Source organism: Syngnathus floridae, chromosome 16 (assembly GCF_059516105.1).
Source record: "Syngnathus floridae isolate MCC-2025c chromosome 16, RoL_Sflo_1.0, whole genome shotgun sequence".
In the NCBI taxonomy this organism is placed as follows: Eukaryota; Metazoa; Chordata; class Actinopteri; order Syngnathiformes; family Syngnathidae; genus Syngnathus; species Syngnathus floridae.
In genome coordinates, this window is record NC_142428.1 from 6,259,538 (window position 1) to 6,279,534 (window position 19,997).

Sequence of the window (19,997 nt, forward strand, 5' to 3'; positions counted from 1 at the left end):
TCCTCCTCCTCCACAAGGACAGACTGCTGAGTTCATTCTCGGTCGACACATTTAATGGTTTTTGGAGGCAAAGTGTGTCGTAAAATAAACAAGGTCATAAAATAAACAAGATCTGCGTGTTTACAAGTAAATAATTGGCCAGTTTACCACTGTCTTTATTGTATCATGACCATAAATGGACTATTTCAAATTAAATTGGCCCACCAACATATACAATATTTGGTACACCATTATATTTTCCGACATTCTGAGATAATTAAAGTTATGAGAAGGGTATTCATTTTAAAATATGGTTATTACTTTGCAGTGTCATATCCAGATTATTTTAAGAGGTGACACATCCCACTTGGTGACCTTAAGTGCATGCAAGTGTATGAGTGCACGTGTACATTCACATGCTCTTAAGACACTCTGTAATTTTGAGAAGTCATTGTTTATCATACCATCTTTTGTCAGGGATTCATAAAATGCACAACACACACAAATACAAAATATATATACATACTATATACACGCACACACACATATATATATATACACAAATACATTAGGAAGAAAAATATTTCATGAAGTCGCCACAAAATTACCTATTCCCATATAGTACCCATGCTTTGTACATTCTTCTTAACTTTCCAAGGTTGGGTTTCTGAGGTTCCTGTAAGGGGGGGGGGGCAAGAATGCCTAGTCATCGTCAAATGTGTCTGGCGGGCACACTTTTTAAGAGCACTTCTGCAATCCAGTACCTTCTGGTTGGGCTCCAAATGGAGGACATCGACGAGCGGCGCGATGGATGGACGGCCGTGGGCGCATTGGAAGGGCAGCTGGCAGGACGACAAGGACGCAACCAAGCTTTGGCACTCGTCTCGATTCAGGCTGTCGTTGAATTTGATGGCGCCTGTTGGAATGCGTAGGGCTTTTCCAGTCTGATGCTTGGAGCCAAATGATGATGAAGACGATCATTTAACCTTACCGTGACACGCGAGCGAGGCGAGGACTTTCAGCACCGTAAGCGGTAGGGTTCCTTTCACGCTACCTGTTGAGCGGAGTAACTAACACAAACAATACAATCTTAAAGGTGATAAAAGTCTACACACCCCTGTTTGAACGCCATTTTTTTTTAAAGATTTGGTACTAACACTGACTACGATTTCAAACTGTTCATAATTCCCTCACGTGTTGGTGAGATTTTATTCCGGTCTGATAAAATCAAGGTTGAACTGAATAGTTATGTCACAATTTTAAACGGTAAGTTCAGCACAAACGCACATCTGCTCATCACAAAAAAAGAGCAACATGCCGATAGAAAAAAAAACATTATTTTCTCCTCAAGGTGAAATGCATCATGAATAGTTTGAAAACTATTGAGTGACAGCACTAAACTTTCAGGCTTCTCCAAAAAAAAAAAAAAGAGCTTCATTTGGAGTAATCAGTTCAACCTTGGGAGGTTCAACAGTCCTTTTAATATTTTAACAAAGTGTGGACGATTCAATCTTACCTCCATCTGCTCTTGAAGGTAATCCTAAAAACACACACACACACACACACACACACACACACACCCTGGTGAGTCATTCATCTGAATGATTTTTTTTTTTTTAACACTCCGGTGTTAAAAAACAGAAATGCCAAACACAAATGCCATACCTCAACAACACGCTTGATAACAGACGGTCTCTTCCGCCGAAGCTCATTATTTTCTTTTTCCACAAAACAAACGGGCACCTTGCCTACGAGAACGTGGTCATCATGCCCAAGTGTGAATGTCACTTCCAGGCCCAAGCTCCGCAAATGAACCTGACAAGACCTGGTTGGGAAAACAAACGTTGCCTGTTAACATGTAACGTTGACTTACATGCCCAGTCAGAGAGAAAAAAGAAATACATTTTGGAATTGGCTGAATTCACACGAAAAAATGGAAGTTCAGGAGAAGAATGTTTTCTAAATCCCTAACAGAAGGATTTGCTTTTTGGTTTAAGTTGAGCTCCCCTAAGTCCATACTGCCCAGCCCGATGAGGTTGGCATGGGTACCTAATAAAATGTCCCTTTATTGTGTGGCACCTGTAGAAATATTCACCTGAGCAGCCTTTGTTCCTCTTCTGTGACATGGATTTTCAGAGGCGGTAAAATTGTGGATGAACACAACCGTCTCTCGCCGGGTGCGTTTGGGTCGTCTTCAAAGGAATCTGAAATGGCAGCGCTGGAGTATCACTTCCCTGCCGTATATTGAGCGTAGCATGTTGTCTTGTTCCGTACCTGCTATTAGGTTTTCAAGACGCACTCTCTCGTGTGCAGCGTGCTGATCCAACAGTACTAAAAGATTCCCTGATAGTTTAAACCAAATAAATATGAGAGTAGGGATAATAACAACAAAGAAGCATAAAGAAAAGCTAAAATGATCTTCCATACCTTTGCTTTGCGTATCATCACTTGTATTGATAAGGCACGCAAGAAACTTGTTATCAACTTGATTGAGCACCTGCAAATGTAAATTAAATTGTTTGCAAATGTAAATTAAATTGTTTGCTGGATTATTTAGGGGATGTTACTAAAACCCTGTTTTTTTAAATTAACTTAAATTAACTTAAATTAACACCAGAGAACTCTTTCAATTTTTTTTTAAAAATTCTGTCATTTTTTTTATGCAATTTTATGTCTGTACGGCGACCTTGAATGCCTTGAAAGGCACCTTATAAATAAAATGTATTATTATTATAATAAATTGTGGATAAAGTATTTACTTGAGAATATATCCTCAAAGATAGTACCTACCTTCATAGAGTGCATCATGTCTTTGGAGAAGCGGTACGGAAAAAGGATGTTGTGGATCTTAACGGCAAGCCCACTAGCTTGTCCGCTTGAGATATCCACTGCGACCTTTTATCACAAGACACCACCAGTATTAAAAATAAAAAAGATCCAATGCAATCAGAAATAGACACCAGCTTACCTCTGGAGGACGCACAAACACAGGGTTGTTCCACTTTGAGTACAAAGACGAGAGCGAGTTGGAGGTCTTGACATTGTCACCTGACAAAAAACAAACAAACAACAAAGGCACACTTATGGAGCACAATACATCAGCAGTCTTTCTTTGACTCCGTGGTTCAGTACCTGCGTCATCTGTCCCCGCGATGAGCACTCTTTCACTTCTGGCTTTAGGCAAGAAGGGAAGAACTAGCTCTGCTTGGAACGGGTAACACCTGTACTCCGTCCCTACAGCACCATAAAGTAAATACAACAAACCCAAAAAGGTGATTTGTTTAAATTTTACTTAATCAGTCAAAAAACTGCCTTGTATAGGTCATAGGTCACATTAATGGTGGATTTTTTTTAACATAAAAAAACTATTATTGGAACAAGGATGTCTAGACTTTTTATATCCTTCATATCTATTTGTCTGGTTTTCTGTCAAACAAGGATACTTGGTACTCGAGCTCCATTAGTGACTCACCCGTTTCAGAGACGACGCTAACAGCCATGTTGGTGATATCAGATGTGCAGCGGGCTAGCGTTTCTTCCATTGGCGGTTCCTCGTATTTGCTAAGCCCTGTCACTTTGTTGACGTACACCATTTTTCCCATTTGGGTATCAAAGTGACCGAGCCAGTCGGTGGATGTTGCCGTCGTGGTTTCATTATTGGGCTCGGCGGTGGTGTCCGCCTCAAGGTCATTGTTAATGCAGTCTTGGGTACTGGTGAGGCCGGAATTATGTGGAGAAGCACAACTAGGTGCTGCTGTGTCTTTTTTTTCTTTTTTTTTCAGGTGGTTAAGTTTTCCGGCTAAAGATAGTTTTTCTGAAGTGCCTTTTTGCTTGGTGTACACTAACTGAGACTGAGGAGCTGAGCTTTGGGGGCCATCTTGTCTGCATACTTTGGTTTCTTTCACATCAATCTTCAATTGTTGGTTCTGGGAAAGAAAACCATTCTGGGCATCTTCTACTGGTTGAAGTGTTTGAGCATTAACCTGACTCTCCAGCAAGGTAGGATTTTTTTTCACAGATTTTCCATAAATTCTTCTGAACTCGTCAAGCGATCCAGACTCATTAGCCACCACTTTGGGAACTTTTGAGGGGACGGCATCAGAAAAGCTTCCTCGTGAAGATGCGTCATGGAGTGTGTCAAGGGAGATTTTGTGTCTTGAAGGCTGATGATGAAATTGTGTCCTACTGTTGTGGGGAGCCTCCTGCAGACATTTGTGAATAAATGGAGATAACACACGAATCTTTCTGTTTGGCTTTTCTTCTCCCCTTTCATCCTGTGGAACAAGAGTCGTTTGACTGTGTGACAAATTAACGCTTAGAGTTGTTTGAGATAACCTTATCTCCTTTTCAATGTCCAGAGATTTACTAAACGTGGGCTCCGCTTCCTTAGCAACATCAACAGGGTCGTGTCTAGTCTGATCAGCATGTCCTTCATTTTCAGTTTCGAGCACATCAGATGCAATGCGATGGACGGATTGCGACGCCAGTGTCGGCGCCGATGGACAAATGGAGGCGGGATTAACATAGTGGTCAACACGGGTGTCGTCTTGCGCCACGCTATCCACTTTAAACAACCTTGGCGATGCATTGTGCAAGTCATCTTGGAAGAGAACCAAGTTCTCCCTGCAGAGGAAAGCTTTTACGGCCTCTTCGATGCATAGCAAAACACCATCCCAGTCTTTAAACTCAATTAGGGTTTTGGCGGGCTCGAGACTAATATCATACTCCGAATAGGAACATTTAATATTTATTACATATATTCCGTGGAGGTCTTGGCAGCGTTTCTGCTTGGGGCTCCTGACGGTGGACTGTTTTTCTGGGCTGTCATTCCTCTGAGTTGGACTGCTAAGTCTACGTAGAAGCGAGTTCAGCAGCGTGTGTATGCGTGTCTTTAGAAGCAATCTGCCATTTATATACAAGAACTGCAAGCTAGCATTATAGTGGCCCTCTTTGCCAAGATAACCCGTCACCTCAAACTGGGCACGCGTGTGCTGGATCTCTCCCAGTTTCTGAGCTCGAGCCAGGCTGTGGATCTGGATAAACCTGTGGTAGGTGTCTCTGGCTTTGGGCAGCTGCACTATCATGGTGCTCGTGCAGTCATTCCGTAAAGTGAAAGACACAGACGGGTGCATCAGAGACATGGCCTCCACCCGGTGTTTGACCTTCTCACCCTCCAGGACGAGGTCCATCCTTTTCCTGCGCACGGGCGTGTTGTGGAACAAGTTGCAAATGATAATTGTGGTTCCAGGAGTTGGTCGAGTAATGTCCTTTTCGAACACATCCATCGCTTTGCCGTTCTTGAACATCTTAACAAGTGTCCTGCCTGTGTTTTTAGTCCGGGATGAGATTTCTACAAGCGTAGCCATGGCAACTACACTTGCGATGGCCTCACCCCTGAAGCCATAGTACCTGAGATCATCCAGGTCACCAAGTGAGTGACATTTGCTTGTGTAATATCTGTTGCCTACACATGCCATGTCCTCTGCGCTCATCCCGGCGCCGTTGTCGATAACCTGGACCTTGAACGCCTCCAGGTCCATCCGGACACCCACACACGTCGCCCCGGCGTCGAGGCTGTTGAGGACGAGCTCCTCGACGCATTGTTGAAGAGAAGGGACGGCGACACCGGAGCGAAGTTTCACCCGAACGTCTTCCGACAGACATTTAATCATACCGGTTGCACATTTTCACTTGTTTTTAAACGTGACATTTTACCGTCGCCATTTAGCTTTCTCTTGTATATTTAGTCGCCTTTAGTTGTGACCGTGGCGTATTCATGCTGCTGTCAAAAATTGGTAATTAAAAATTAAGGAAAACAAAATATAAAGAACTCACGGAAAATGAAACAATGTCGACACCGGAAGCTAAATATTAACTGACTGCCATGCTATTGTGGAAGGAATCAATGGCCTCCTTGCCCTCGCGCGCCACCTACTGCACGGGACGAATAGTTAATTTAAATTGAGAAATAAAAAACAAAACTGCGTTTTTTGTTTTATTGATGACAGCTTTTCCAGATACTGTGGATGTAAGGAATATTCACCTTTTCAATACATGATGCATAATGAATTTCAACAAAGGTCAGACAAAATAAATAACTGCTTGTAGACTAATAATGTGCATGTCATTTTACAATGTCAAAAGATGAGTGTTCAAGACTGACAACTGTTTTCTCATTCTTGAACTCTGCCTTGGTAATCTGTGATTTGGGACTCCCAGTGGTTTTGAGCCATTGTTTCATTTCTATCACCTTTTTGCGTGGGCCCTGGATCTGCCCTTGCACAGTTCCCACACTTGTGTTCTGGACCCAACCTACAAGGCCGAGCTTCTTGCCCTGGGTCTGCAAAGTCCAACAGAAGAACAGATCATTTGATGGTCAAATAACATGACCACCAACTTTACTGCACGTGAAACATTACTTATGAAATGCAAGTAATACCACAATCCTCTTGATGAATGTCATAATAATGAATAAACAAATGACATCAAATTACTTAAAATGTATTTATTCTTTAAACTTACTTGACATTTTTACATCCACTGTAAATCGTAATGAGAGTAGATATTTTTGTTTATATTTTCTTCAAGGTCAGATATTTATATATTTATGTATATGTACAAATGCCTAGGGGGGGGGGAGCAGGGAAACGTGTATTCTTGACGAAACGTGACAATGCATTTGTGAATCTGTCTACAAAATATAAGTGCATAACGTACTAAAACCTGGAAAATAGTAAGGATATAACAAAAGGTACCTGTGTATATTTCCGAAAAAACACCCCTTGCACTTTTCCAAACACTTCATAATCCACAGAAATCAATTCTCCGTCTGCCATGCTGCAAATAGAAAAATACGACATTGATATTCTAACCATAATAGGTAGGTTGCAGTGCAGCGACATGCTAGCATGCACTATCGTCTAAAATCTGAAGAAATGTCTTTATATGGATTAATATGCAGAATTCAGGTTGCTTTGTTGTTATTTAATTATTCACCTGAAAGTTATTCGAATGGACTGGACGTTAAAAACTATTGAGGAATTTGCGGTGACATCTACTTCCGGAAGTGACGATATTGACGTCATCAAAAGCGACGGTATCCTAGCAACAAACGTGACCGCAAGCACGTAGTCGAGACTGAACCGCATTATTTGGTCAAAAACGACGCTTTAATCTCTAGTCTACAGAAACACAAGCGAAGCCGATATTTGGTTTAATTGTATTTATGTATTTTACATAGTACATACACTTGAAATATATGTATACTTTCCGGGACATTTTAAAGCTGTCAAAAATATGCCGTAAGACACAAACAGGTTATTTATACAGGTTTTGGTTTCAAAAGCTTAAGACACTGCATTATGCTAAGACAACACATCTTACAGTGGACAGTTTATTGACCAAGTGTACATTAAATAGATATCTCGTGAGTTTATACAAAACAACTGACTAAGGATTGCTGACTATTTCAGGTTGCAAAAAAAAAAAAAATCTTCCCCTTCTAATAAAACGATTCAAGTGTTTGCGTCATAAATGTGGCAGATTTAGCCAGCCACACAAATGGCTAAGAGAAACCTTGTCAGTAGTTTCACCAGATATAGAAAAAGAATACATGCACATTTTAAAAAACGTATATTTGGATAAGAACTGGGGTTTCAAATATCGCATATTAGTGAGGATAAGGCAATTAGTTTTCTTTAAAACATTCGAATAAACGAACGGAGATGACAGTCTGACAGTGACACACAGCTTTGGTAATTTTGATAGTAATGACTTTAAGATTTCTACAATTCTTTTATCTGTTGAGGAGTAACGGCATTTTCGCTATTGACAAGCAAACAAGTGCACTCAAGAGTGAGCGCAGTCTTTTGCCAAGGTCCTGTTTCAGGTTCTGCTCGACAAAGTTTTTTTCCTGCCTAATCATAAACAAACCCACTTAACCGATCTGGTTCAAGGCCTCACATTTGCGCCAAAAAGTTTTCTTTTTTTTCCTGCTGAATGATAGCCGCCAACATGCAAGCACTAAAGCCTCAAGGTGACATCACTTTAAGTAAACAATGGTCGCCAGTAAAACGAGGACTTGAGATTCACATTGTGGATGGAATAACACTAAGATTGTCTGACGCCTCATGTTGAACCCAGCCAACATGTCAGTCTGTAGGAAGCCTGTGTGCAACATTTGCACGAGAACAATTGTGCATATGCAATAAAATAACACACACTTTGTTAAATACCGTATGTAACAACACGAGAGGCTTGTTAAGGTATGTGAGGCAGTTGTTTTCTATTCTCACATTCACCGGCCTGATGAATTCCGAAAACGCAGAGTTTAGTCACATCCCCCATTGAGAAGGGCATTAGCAAGCTGGACCTCATAAGCTGGACCCTGCAGGTCTGCCCCCATGCGGTGTGAACCCAGATGCTCGTGCTGCTCCCCCATCGTCAGGTACGTGACCGTCGCAATGGTTGCCGTTATTGTCACACCTAGTTTCCAGCAGCGATAGCCGGTTGAAAGCTGCCAACAATCTCTCGTTGTCCTTTTGCTGGTCACTGACCTACAACAGTGGTGGGAATAACACATCAACCTTATGATGGTGGTCACATCAGATACTCCCTGACTTTCTGAGACATTTTAGGATGGCCTTTTATTGCAGGCAACCAAAGGCACATCTATGCTATGTTGCAACTGGCAGTCTTACCTGCTTCTCCAGCATCTGGATCCTCTTCTCCTGCTGAGTGACCATCTCTCGCAGCTGTGAAAGAAATTTGTTACGTTAATAAGGCGACTTTGTTGACACACTGTGTCGCGGGCTGGTGTGTTACCTCTGCCACCTCGCTACTTGCTCTGCAGCATGTGATCGAGTCCCCTTGGCTGAAGACAACGGCCTCCTCGAGGCCGTAAAGTTTGTCATCGCTTGTTCGCGTGCTCTGTGGAAAGAGTTCACCTTGACATTATGACGCCTCAAAAGGGCACACATTTAATTTTGCAGTTTGAGCGGAATAGAGCAACCATTATTTTTCAATAGGGGGATGTCATCAATGGCACTGGAGGAAAAAGCCTGGCTGTCAAGACAGCATTAGAATTTTTGGAAACTGCATTTGAAGATATATTTTTTTTTAATGTCTGGCCATCTTCAGACTTTCCTTCAAGTTGGAGATAACAATGATGAACAGTCAAAGAGAGAGTAAAGAACATGGTCATTAGCATTACCGATAGGTCATGCTCACTGCTGACAGCTGCTGCAACAGCCTTCAGGTCCTTCAGCTCATTATACGGCAGAGTGGTACTCTCTGAGAAAGATGGCAGCTCGTCTGGAGGAATATCTGACTCATCAGGTATTGGGATAAACTCAGCATCCTCAAGCTCCTGTAGGAGGCATAATCAGCAATAGATGCTTCATATTCCACAAGCATGTATACAGTCTGTGAATTAGGATTGAAAACTAACCATTCTCAACCAGAGAGGACACGAACTGTCTCCAGTCTGATTTGCCATCGACATCATTGGCGTTTCTAAATTGCAAGCATCAAGATCAACCTCCACTGTACCCCCAAGGCCCCTGTCCTGACAGTCCGTCTCGGAACCCGGCTCCATTTCCAGATCCACGGTGGCTATGGAACCATCCTGTCCAATCCCTACAATTGACACACAAGCAAACAGTGTTTACCGTATAAGCTTCCACACAACGTTAAAGCGAGAACTAAAAAATCTATTTACCGCTACCAACTGATAATCCACTGCTGTTCGAGCGAATGGTCTTGGAGTTGAGCACTTTTTCTGCAAAGAAGCAACAAGGAACCATCAGACAGGAAGCTAGCATTAACACCACCAAGGCGATGAGCTGAAATGTCGAACCCATGATGATGATGGTATGCCAGTTACGACAAGAAAGGTCTGGCACGTGGTGAAGAGATCCAAAGATGGGCCTCGGCATGGCGGGACAAACCTCCGAACCGAATCCCTTGTCAGCAGGCATTCCGAGTCGCCCGTTTCCTGCATTTCCCCATGCGAAGATCTGATTGTCTACAAAAAAAAAGATGGCAACTGTTCACAAACGTCATGTCGGTAGTATTGTACAGGTATGTGCTCTTACCCTCCGTTGCTGCGATTGTGAAGCCATCCCCACAAGAAACTAATTTGACGCTCTTTCCCCCAAATGGTCCAACCAGGACTTGCACACCTTGGTGTTTCTTAAAATCTTTGACACCTAGCTGGCCGTACTTGTTACACCCGAATGTGAGGAGGCGACCACGTTCTGTGAAAGCCATTTTAAGGATGAGGATTCAACAACGACAGATACAAATTTGTGTTCTTTTGTCACACTACCGTCAATGGCGGCTGTATGGTTTCTCCCTGGAGCTATAGTATGGATGGCAAAGCGTGACAGCTGCTTTGCCAAAGTCAGTGTTGTGGTGTATGGGATTCCCTGGTAACCCTGACGTGAGAGTAAAACAAATACTAAGTGCTCTGAACATATCCAAATAATCAACACAATGGCTTATCCTAAATAATTGGTTGGATTGCATGCCAGTACCTCTCCAGGGTGGTGTTTGAGACCGGAGAATTCCTGGTTCAGACCTAGCTTGTTGAATTCATTGTTCCCACAAGCTAGAACTTTGCCAGTGTCTGTCAAGAAGAAGGTTCCGTCACTGCTGCATGACACAGACGAGATAGTGGCGCCTTTGGGGAGCTCCACCTGAAGAAAACAGATTTAATTGTCAACGCATGCCAAAACAACGATTACAGTCAGGGACTCGCTCGCGCCAGTCTTACTTGCATTGGAGAAGAAAAATCATCCTCACATTCCAAACCTAGTCGCCCTATAAATATGAGAAAGTGTTGTATATCAAAGAGGCTTCTGTCGCCATCTACTGGTTAAAATAATAATTACAAAAACACATTTTGGTTGGTGGAAATGTAACAGTATCACTGGTCCATACCATACTCTCCACAACCCCAGGAGAAAATGTCTCCACTGTGGGTGAGCACCACCACATGGTTGTCTCCACAAGAAACCTGACGCACCGGCCGCTCCTCAAAAAACTCCAGAAGCACCGGCTCCAGGATCTGCATGCCCATGACACCCTCCACACCGATGCAGCCGTAATAGTCTGAGCCAAACGTGTACATTTGGTCCTCATCTGCAGCAGAGAGACGGTTATTAAGTGAGCTTGTTCATTTCTAATGCCCCCAACGGGTGGGTCGCGTGCTCACCAGTGATGCAGACAGTGAAGTCAGTACCGCACGCCACCTGTCGGATGGCCTTTCCCTGGAGCTTCTCAACCCTTTTGGGTTGTCGATAGGAAGCTTGATCTCCATGCCCCAGTTGACCCACCATCTTGGTGCCGCCTTGAACATTCTGAGGAGCACATGATTTTAAGGATTGCACCTGAATAAGTGCGCCTGCTGTGTTTTTTTTTGTTTTTTTTTACAGTACACAATTTCCGTTAGCCCCCCATTGGCGTTTTGCATTATATGTTAGCATTAAGCTAGCAAACGTTCATCGGATGATACATGTATCTTTTTTTTTTTTTTTAATATACAGGGGTTGACTGTTCAAACTTACCGCCCAAGTGTACAGTTCTTTTTCCACCGTCACCACTGCAAAGTGACTCTCTCCAGCACACACATGTTGGGCACCGCTGCCCCCTTTAAAAGTGTCCAGTTTCTGGGGCGTGAACTTGCCTCCGCCCCAGAAATACACCTCCCTTGAGCGTGTGGTCACCACGGCAACAGGGGTCTCGGTGGCTGTACTCAGCCTATAGACAGAGAACAATCAATTGGAAACTGCTAGGATGATAGTTAGGTGATGACAGAAGAAAAGATGAGCTTACTTTGGTTTCTTCATTGCAGAATTCAGCAGGGCGACTCGCTCTGCAAGCTCCCTGCCAGAGAGAAAAGTTGTCAGATATTTGTTGTCCGGTAAACTATGGGCAAACTATGCCACAAAAGTTACAATTTGAGAAGAGGGCAAATACTTGTTCAAAGTTTTTTTATATAAAACATAACTCTCACTTACTGTCGGCAACAGGAGAGGACTGGCTGGTCTAGAATCTGCTCAGCTGTTGGTCTCTTTGCAGGATCCTGTCACAGAAATAAAAATCATAAAAAAATAATTGTAACATCCAAGACAGCGGGGCAGTCTTTTTTGTCCAGCTAATTTACCATTTTAAGCAAACCAACTCACTTGATTAAGACACTCGTAAACTAGCTTGATCAATTCAGCTCCATAAACATCCCGGTTCACATCCATAGTCCAGTTTCCCTGGACTATTTTTACACACAGGTTGAGAGCATTCTGCAAAGACACAAATTGCATCACCATCCTGTCAAAGACTAGACATTGGTATTTGTAAAGTGGTGAGTCTTACCGTAGCATCAAATGTTCTTGTAAGAGTTAAGACTTCAAAAAGCACACAGCCCATGGCCCAGATATCAGATTTGAAGTTGTACTTTGCTCCCTGGCACAATTCTGGCGACATATAATATGGAGTTCCCACGCACTGCACATACATAAAAGTACATTAGAATTACACGCAAGGCACCCCAAACTTATCTTTTTCATAAAACCAGTGGATTGTTAATCTCCAAAGAATTATAACTCTAGGGTGATACAAACGCACCGTTTCTGCCATGGAAAACTCTGAGCCGAGTTTCTTGGCAAGACCATAATCACCGAGCTTGATGAGGTCAGTCTTGGTTAGGAAAATGTTGAGCGTTTTGATATCCCTGCAGGGAAACAAGGGTGATGATGGATCTTAAACAACTCATCGTCTTATTTCAGTATCTCACCGGTGTAAAATGCCAGCTTTGTGAATGTGGGCCACGGCTGAAGCAATCTGGTACAGGTACCAAATAACCACCTGCAGAAAATATAACGGAAGAGATGAAATGTGTGAGATGCATTATTTGTATTTGTGTGTGGAGGGGGGATTTTTTTTGTATCTGATCTGCTCTTACCTCCTCATTAAAAAGTTTGCCCTTCTGTTGGACGATTTTGTCATAAAGATTTCCACCTGTAGCAACAATGTTATTTAGCCTTCGGTCAAACTTGGTGTTAATAAAATCAGCATCTCTTACCATTGCAATATTCAAGCTCAATGAGCAGAGTATTTTTGTCTGTGAAGTGATTGAAGTAAGCAATGATGTTGTTGTGCTCCAAGATGGATAGTATTTCGATTTCATTCATGACATCCCTGCGCTCACGTTCAGAGAGCGAGTTCAGGTCCACCTCCTTCCATACAACCAGGGAGTTGTCCTGAGGAACAAAGAGGGAGTTAACTGCAAATAATGCTTATCTCCATGAGCATTTTTTTTCTCATCATGAGTCACCTATTAATGTTTCGTTCTTTGTTTGCTTTATAATGTGACATATATCACTTTGTATTAGCAGGACCCTTTCTCCTCTATGAGGACAGAACAATAAAAACGAATCTAATTGTGTAGGATTGAAAGCAGGGATGAATATTTATTTTGATCTATTTGATTAGAATAATTTAAGGTTACATTTTAAGTTTTCCCCTAATTCCATGGAGTCTGGAGGGTGTTATTGTTGCCTAGCAACGTGATGACTATCTTTTCTCCAGACAACAGTTGCTAAGTCAGTGAAGTGGAGTGAAGTAGAGCTCACCTCGGTTCTTCTGTACAGCGTCGCTTCACCGAACGCCCCCCTACCGAGGATCCGGATGGGAATGTAATGCAACTTTTCCTCTTCGCCATTAAACGTGGCTGACGTTGACCGCTCGCTCAGCACAGACCCGCTGGCCAAATCGGAACTGAGCGAGTCGAAATGTCGCTCATACTCGGCCAGTGACATTTCTGTGTTAGCCACCAGCTGCACTGATGGGAAAGAACACAAACAGGCCTGACTCGAAAACTCTTTCGGCAGACTCCTTTCCTTAAAGCGTCACCAGTTAGACATGTCTTGCCCGCCGAAAATGAAAAGAAACTATTAAATGTGTAGCGACTAAAACCGGGGAGCTAATATACCTGCAAAATGCACAATATTGGAGGGGAAATCAACCGAGAAGGCAAAAATGCGTGTAAGTTCTACAAGAGTCAAGTGTCACAAATGAAACAACGAATTCGACCAACTTCATTTCAACTTTCAAAATAAAAGTCTTCCGTTTAACTTGCCTGTTCTTTATTTTACGACGAAAATAAGAGAAACGTATTTCCTGTGAATCCGGTAGCGCAGTTTGTTTAGCGTAGCGCGTGCCAGACTTACAGCGCCACCAATTTTAAATCGTGGTAATGTGTTTTTGAAAGAAGAGGAATGTGTATAGAGCTCACACTTGCTGTTTGAAAGAAAAAAGAAATAGTGTAAAAGAAGCATATTTTCAAATCTTTTACTTTGGTACCAATAAAAAAAAAAAAAAAAGATTCTGAAATGTATTTTGCCACAAATCTTTTTTGGAGAAGACTCTGCAGACTTTGAATACCCCGTCCGTCCATCCATCTATCCGTTCGTCAGTCAATCAATCAATCAATCAATCAATCAATCAATCAATCAATCAATCAATCAATCAATCAATCCATCCATCCATCCATCCATCCATCCATCCATCCATCCATCCATCCATCCATCCATCCATCCATCCATCCATCCATCCATCCATCCATCCATCCATCCATCCATTCATTTTTTTAAAATAAAGCCATGGATGGGGAATATCTTGCTTTTCCAAATTTGTCGTCATCAGCAATAATGTTCCCTGGTTTGTGTTTACTTATTAAAAATGTTTTGTCAACATCAGTATTGAGTCTATTTTAACAAAGGAAGGCACCTGGAAAATTATCATTATTATTATCCATCCATCCATTTTCTGAACCGCTTAGTCCCCACGGGGGTCGCGGGCGTGCTGGAGCCTATCCCAGCTGTCATCGGGCAGTAGGCGGGGGACACCCTGAACTGGTTGCCAGCCAATCGCAGGGCACACAGAGACAGACAACCAATCGCACTCACACTCACACCTAGGGACAATTTGGAGTCTTCAATCGGCCTACCAGCATGTTTTTGGAATGCGGGAGGAAACCGGAGTGCCCGGAGAAAACCCACGCGGGCCCGGGGAGAACATGCAAACTCCACACAGGGAGGGCCGGAGGTGGAATCGAACTCGCACCCTCCTAACTGTGAGGCGGACGTGCTACCCAGTGCGCCACCGAGCCGCCTCATTATTATTATTATTATTATTATTAATAATAGAGCACTAATTATTGTCAGCTCTTCATATCGTATGTGATCATTATTATTTTACGTCCACTAGATAGCGATATCACAGGGTCTTTCCTTTGGTTCCATTCATCTTAAATCAATGCCAAGTGAGGATTACCAGTAAGTGAATCCAAATATTTACACATCTTGAACCAACTAGTAGACATGTGTCTCGCACAAATGCCATCCTTATCAAGGATATTGAACAAATGCCGAAACAGCTTTCCGTGAAGCGGAGGCAAAATACAATCAAAAGAATGTTTACAACTGGATCATTCTTTTTAGTCCCGATGGATTTTTTTAAAAAATAATTTAGGGGAGCTAAAACATCAAGTAAATGTTGCAGTTACACCACACAGTTGTACTTCTTCTTTATCCTGACGATTTCATTTCAATAAACGGATGTTATGCAAGAGTCTAGTGTGCTATATTTGCTGATCTACAATATTAATCTGAATTACACAACAATACCAAAAATACTAAACGAATCACAAATATTTTTCTCTCAATTCTCCCTAAATACATTCAAAATACCGTTATTCATCTCTGAGCCCAAAGCATATTCATAAATTAATAATAAATAATACTTTATGTACGGCATTATAATATTACCATTTGGACATTATGGCTGGAGAAAAAGTTTGGTTCCCTCATGAAGTCTGCATGTTTCTCTTTTGTTTTTGTTGGTTTATTGTTAACCCTTCAGACACATATTCAAATTGTTAATATTATTATTAATAATATAATATAATAATATTTTGCCAATACTCCTAGATGTTTTTCATATATACTGTGCATATATAATATATAAATGTTTGTCAACTGTTCCAATGTAAAAGCCACCTTTAAAGCATGTGATCCTTGGTGAATAATGCGAGCGTGGCTTGGGGTTAGGGTGTGTATAAGACAGAAAGCAAACACGCTGGTATGCAGTTCCTGCAGCAATGGAGAGTGAGGCGAACGCTACTGAGCACACTGTATCTTACACGCCTAAGTCATCTCAAGTTTCGTTCAGCCACAGCAGACCCCCTCGTTCACACTTTGGATTGTTTGGGCAAGGTACAGTGCATCCTTTTCTCCACTATTACTATCGTAATTTAATCCTCTAGCGTATGAAAATTAAATCAATTAAAAGATGTGGGTCTTGAGAATCACCAGTTTGTGACCCACTGCAGTCAAGTGCTGAAAAAGTGAGAAAGTTTGATGTGACGGTGGATGTGATTTCTCTGGTTAACACTTTCACAGGCGTAGAAGGACGTTACCGCATGATCATCCTTTGTCTTGGATTTCTGGATGTCATTCTGCTCATCATTGCTGTGGTTTTCAGAACCGGCTGTGAGTGCAACGACCAAAACAATCATAATTGTGAAACCCTTTTTTAAGTCTTTAGTAGCACTCTTAATGAACAAGTGTAAAAAGATAGCTAACCACTGTGTAATAAAATCAAACTTGATGAAGTCACAGTAAGTTTCTGAAAATGATTCAAACTTAAAACTGTCATGCAAGTGTAAAAAGAAGTTAATCGCTGCATTTTATGTGTAAGTTGTTGGGAAAGATTTCTGTGTGATTCTCTTTTGTTAATTTATTGTCACTTTTGCCATATTTTAGTTTTTATTATGTTATCCACCAAAAAAAACTCACCCATTGTCTGGTTCATGTCAAACTTTTGGTGAAGAGTTCTGCAGAATACGCCAATAACTCTGCTTTATCATGCGTCCTGTTTTTTTTTTTTTTAAAGATGCCTCAGTCACACAACCCTCCAACGCAAATCCCCAGCCGGCTGAAGCGCATCTCATCGCTGAGCTGGACCTTCTCTTGGGCAACCACAGTGATGCCATGGTGGCGATGCAAGAGGCCGTGAACGCCTTAAATAAAGCAACCAGGAGTCATGAAAAACTGAAGGGGAAAATAAATGAGCAAAAGACCATGAATGAGGTTTATCAGAGTCAGCTGGAGAGTCTGCGCAGAGAGAGGAAAATCCTGCAATTTAACATGTCATCTTTTGGTATTTTATCATTCTAAATAATTCTATCATTTAGTTTTTCACGACTCTGTCTAACGAAACGTGTTTGTATCCTTTAGAAGGCACCTGTGGCAAATGCAACAAGGGCTGGACCTATTTCAACTCATCCTGCTATTACTTCTCTTTTACTAACTCATCCGACCCTCAAACCTGGAACGAAAGCCGAAGCGATTGCATTAATCGTGGAGCAGATCTGATCGTGATAGATTCCCCGAACGAGCAGGTGGGGCGGAAACACAAAAGTGGGAAAATTGCGTACAGTTTGTAAGTTGTCTTTAAATGTTTTCCCTCTTGTTTGCTTCCTTAGTCATATGTGAGTCATATCAGCCAATTCCTCACCAATAGATTCTATTTGTGGCAAAAGGCTCTGTGGCTTGGTGCCACAGAGGGGAAAACGGAGGGTACTTGGGTCTGGATAAATAATGCAACGGAATCAGAAGAAAGGTGACAAATGCAGTCTTTGTTCTTTTTACCTATTGAGTATATTCAGGACTTGAATGACCTCCTGGTTTATTTTCTTAAGGTACTGGAAGTCTGGAGAACCTCACAGCTATGAACAAAACTGTGTGGCTATGATCTATTCGCCAGCTCAACCCTGGGAGTCTCGCTTCGTTACGAGTTGTGATTTATATTATGAGTGGATATGTGAAATGGCACCTAAATAGATTGCACCAAAAAAAAAAAAAAACAGTAATCATGAAATTTTAAAAAGGAAGCAACACTTCTTGTGATTCTTTGTGTTTCTTTTCACCAGCCTTGAAAATGGTAATTTCTTCCACTAAATAAAGTGGTAGATGTTTTTGTCTTAACTCTAAATCACAAAAGGAAATACTCGCTTCCCCATATGAAAAGTTTCTCTTCTCTTTTCCACTCCCTGATCCTGCATTCCTTCTCATTTCCTAATCTTGCAACTTAATTTTGATGAGTTGATACTTGTCTTGAGGTAAATAGTTAAGCACAGAGAAAGTCACAGTTCATTTGACAGAAGGAAAGGGGAGAAATGACTGATTTGGATTCAAACAACGGATTTAAAACACTGGTTTCTCAAAATGACGATGACGTGGAACCAGCTAGAAAAAAAGGTAAAAATTTCTTTTAAAAGAGGCCTTTTGAAAATTTTAGGACTTAGAACTTTATGTTTTGGGCAATGTGAGATGATAGAATATTATGGAGAAAAATACTAAAACAAACATAATGGGTCAGAATAACAAAAGTAAAATCAGCTACTTATTCCTTGTTCTTCTCATAGCCACTAAAGAATATGAAATTACCATCATGCTAATTTACTGTCTGTCATTTTAGCCTCCTCTTTGATACTTTACAAAGCAGCTATCGCGAGCCTGGCGATACTTGCAGCCGTTTTACTGATTGTTGACATTCTCCTGGTGATCCACTGTAAGTAGCGTGATAATACTTAATGTTTTTTTGTTTAACTGCAAAGCTTCTTTTTGTCCTCATCAGAATCACTCAGGCATCATGAAAATGTAGCAGAATAATGAAACTATTTTTTTTTAATCATTGGTTAATTTTGTCATTTCTGTGTTTTGCCAAGTTTTCCATTGCAAATAAAAAAAAAGTAAAGAAAAATATTTTGGTTGTCCTTATAGATATCAAGCGAGGCAATACCCACCAGTCCATTGATGACACAGAAAGTATCAAGAAAGAGTTAATCAAACTCGAGCAATCATACAAGTTTGCAGTTCGAAACATGAGTGATGCCGAGAAGAAGCTGGAGAGTGAAATGAGAAGACAAACACAAAGCAACTGGGAGCTTGATCACCACAAAAGAAGGACTAAAGACTATGAAGTGCAACTTGATACAATACTGAAGAACGTCTCGAGTCTAAAACTTCACTTCGCGCACACTGGTGAGACCCATTTCACATTTTTTTTTAAATCAAATGACCATTTAAGTTTGTTTCACCAACTGTTTTGCCAACAGAGAATGGCTGCAAGCATTGTCCAGTAGGATGGATTTTGCTGAACTCTATGTGTTACTACTTTGCCTTGTCTCCACTTGATGGTCAAAAATCATGGCAACATGCTCGACATTTCTGTCAAATACACGGCGCGGATCTCATAACCATCGACAGCATAGAGGAAGAGGTGGCATGAGCACAATTTGTTTCATATTTGCAAACAAATAGTATCATGTTATAATAATATTTGTAATATTCATATTTTGTCAGATTGCAACCATGAATTACCTGAGAAATCATACCGATCCGTCCATGAATTTGTACAACTTTTGGATTGGATTGTATTTTAGCAAAGAAGGACTTTGGAGATGGGGAGATGGAAGAGATTTAATTGAAGGGTAAGGCAGATGATGAGCTCACCATCACCAGCAGCTCATTTTATATTTATTAAGTGTACTTGCAACTTGTAATTGTGGCACATCTTTGTTTTTTGTCTTAGGTACTGGTCCGAAGGAGAATCAAGTGATCTGGTTCAGGAAGACTGTGCAGCTTTATATAGCACAGAAAACTTCTTTCGTGCTTGGATTAGTATCCACTGCACAAATACGGCCAAATGGATTTGTGAACAAGACCCAAGTCCCAACCACCTTTGACATTACAGTTAAAATTGATATTTTGAACGTGCAACCTTTCCAAAAATCGAGACATTTTAAAAAAAATGAACCAACTAAAATTAGCACAAATAAATGTTCCCAACATTTTTTGTCTACTATAACTGTATTACAAAAAAGAAATAGTGATCGTTTAAAGTCTGTCAAAAATGCTGAATACAAAAATAAAATGGTGACAACAAAGTGTTTG

At 41.3% G+C, this 19,997-nt stretch overlaps 6 protein-coding genes across 10 annotated transcripts in view; 3 read left to right on the top strand and 3 right to left on the bottom strand.

The window, feature by feature from the left end:
• The window catches only part of LOC148385313 (CD209 antigen-like protein C), a 198,751-nt gene that overhangs the window by 175,015 nt on the left and 3,739 nt on the right, over positions 1-19,997 (top strand). The gene's annotated exons all lie outside the window — the stretch shown is intronic.
• On the bottom strand, positions 32-5,883 carry mlh3 (mutL homolog 3 (E. coli)). 2 transcript variants are annotated; one of them, XM_088401253.1, is made up of 12 exons: positions 3,452-5,883; positions 3,112-3,213; positions 2,948-3,027; positions 2,770-2,874; positions 2,407-2,476; positions 2,254-2,322; positions 2,075-2,183; positions 1,645-1,804; positions 1,496-1,519; positions 971-1,049; positions 744-895; positions 32-655 (listed from the first exon to the last, which is right to left on the bottom strand). In XM_088401253.1, the coding sequence occupies exons 1-12, from the start codon at positions 5,649-5,651 to the stop codon at positions 584-586; spliced, it is 3,222 nt and encodes a 1,073-aa protein (XP_088257379.1). In that variant the 5' UTR covers positions 5,652-5,883; the 3' UTR covers positions 32-583. The 2 variants fall into 2 exon arrangements, with proteins under 2 accessions (XP_088257379.1, XP_088257378.1); XM_088401252.1 differs by having other exon boundaries at positions 2,254-2,476.
• On the bottom strand, positions 5,962-7,057 carry acyp1 (acylphosphatase 1, erythrocyte (common) type). The gene is made up of 3 exons (XM_088401254.1): positions 6,976-7,057; positions 6,735-6,816; positions 5,962-6,319 (listed from the first exon to the last, which is right to left on the bottom strand). Exons 2-3 carry the CDS (start codon positions 6,813-6,815, stop codon positions 6,104-6,106), a joined length of 297 nt encoding a protein of 98 aa, XP_088257380.1. The 5' UTR covers position 6,816; positions 6,976-7,057; the 3' UTR covers positions 5,962-6,103.
• On the bottom strand, positions 7,187-14,051 carry nek9 (NIMA related kinase 9). The gene is made up of 24 exons (XM_088401345.1): positions 13,970-14,051; positions 13,611-13,819; positions 13,061-13,238; positions 12,941-12,996; positions 12,773-12,843; positions 12,604-12,709; positions 12,352-12,483; positions 12,168-12,278; positions 12,000-12,064; positions 11,815-11,865; positions 11,547-11,739; positions 11,195-11,339; positions 10,921-11,121; positions 10,754-10,800; positions 10,515-10,676; positions 10,307-10,415; positions 10,074-10,235; positions 9,836-10,003; positions 9,698-9,757; positions 9,428-9,615; positions 9,191-9,346; positions 8,803-8,907; positions 8,679-8,732; positions 7,187-8,534 (listed from the first exon to the last, which is right to left on the bottom strand). Exons 2-24 carry the CDS (start codon positions 13,794-13,796, stop codon positions 8,352-8,354), a joined length of 2,889 nt encoding a protein of 962 aa, XP_088257471.1. The 5' UTR covers positions 13,797-13,819; positions 13,970-14,051; the 3' UTR covers positions 7,187-8,351.
• Positions 16,104-18,026, top strand: LOC148385327 (CD209 antigen-like protein D). 4 transcript variants are annotated; one of them, XM_088401281.1, is made up of 6 exons: positions 16,104-16,253; positions 16,440-16,529; positions 16,933-17,199; positions 17,277-17,481; positions 17,563-17,661; positions 17,741-18,026. In XM_088401281.1, the coding sequence occupies exons 1-6, from the start codon at positions 16,139-16,141 to the stop codon at positions 17,880-17,882; spliced, it is 918 nt and encodes a 305-aa protein (XP_088257407.1). In that variant the 5' UTR covers positions 16,104-16,138; the 3' UTR covers positions 17,883-18,026. The 4 variants fall into 4 exon arrangements, with proteins under 4 accessions (XP_088257407.1, XP_088257408.1, XP_088257409.1 ...); XM_088401282.1 differs by having other exon boundaries at positions 17,277-17,440; positions 17,525-17,661; XM_088401283.1 differs by having other exon boundaries at positions 16,942-17,199.
• On the top strand, positions 18,012-19,990 carry LOC148385328 (C-type lectin 1-like). The gene is made up of 6 exons (XM_088401289.1): positions 18,012-18,299; positions 18,520-18,612; positions 18,825-19,085; positions 19,160-19,323; positions 19,407-19,534; positions 19,636-19,990. Exons 1-6 carry the CDS (start codon positions 18,218-18,220, stop codon positions 19,787-19,789), a joined length of 882 nt encoding a protein of 293 aa, XP_088257415.1. The 5' UTR covers positions 18,012-18,217; the 3' UTR covers positions 19,790-19,990.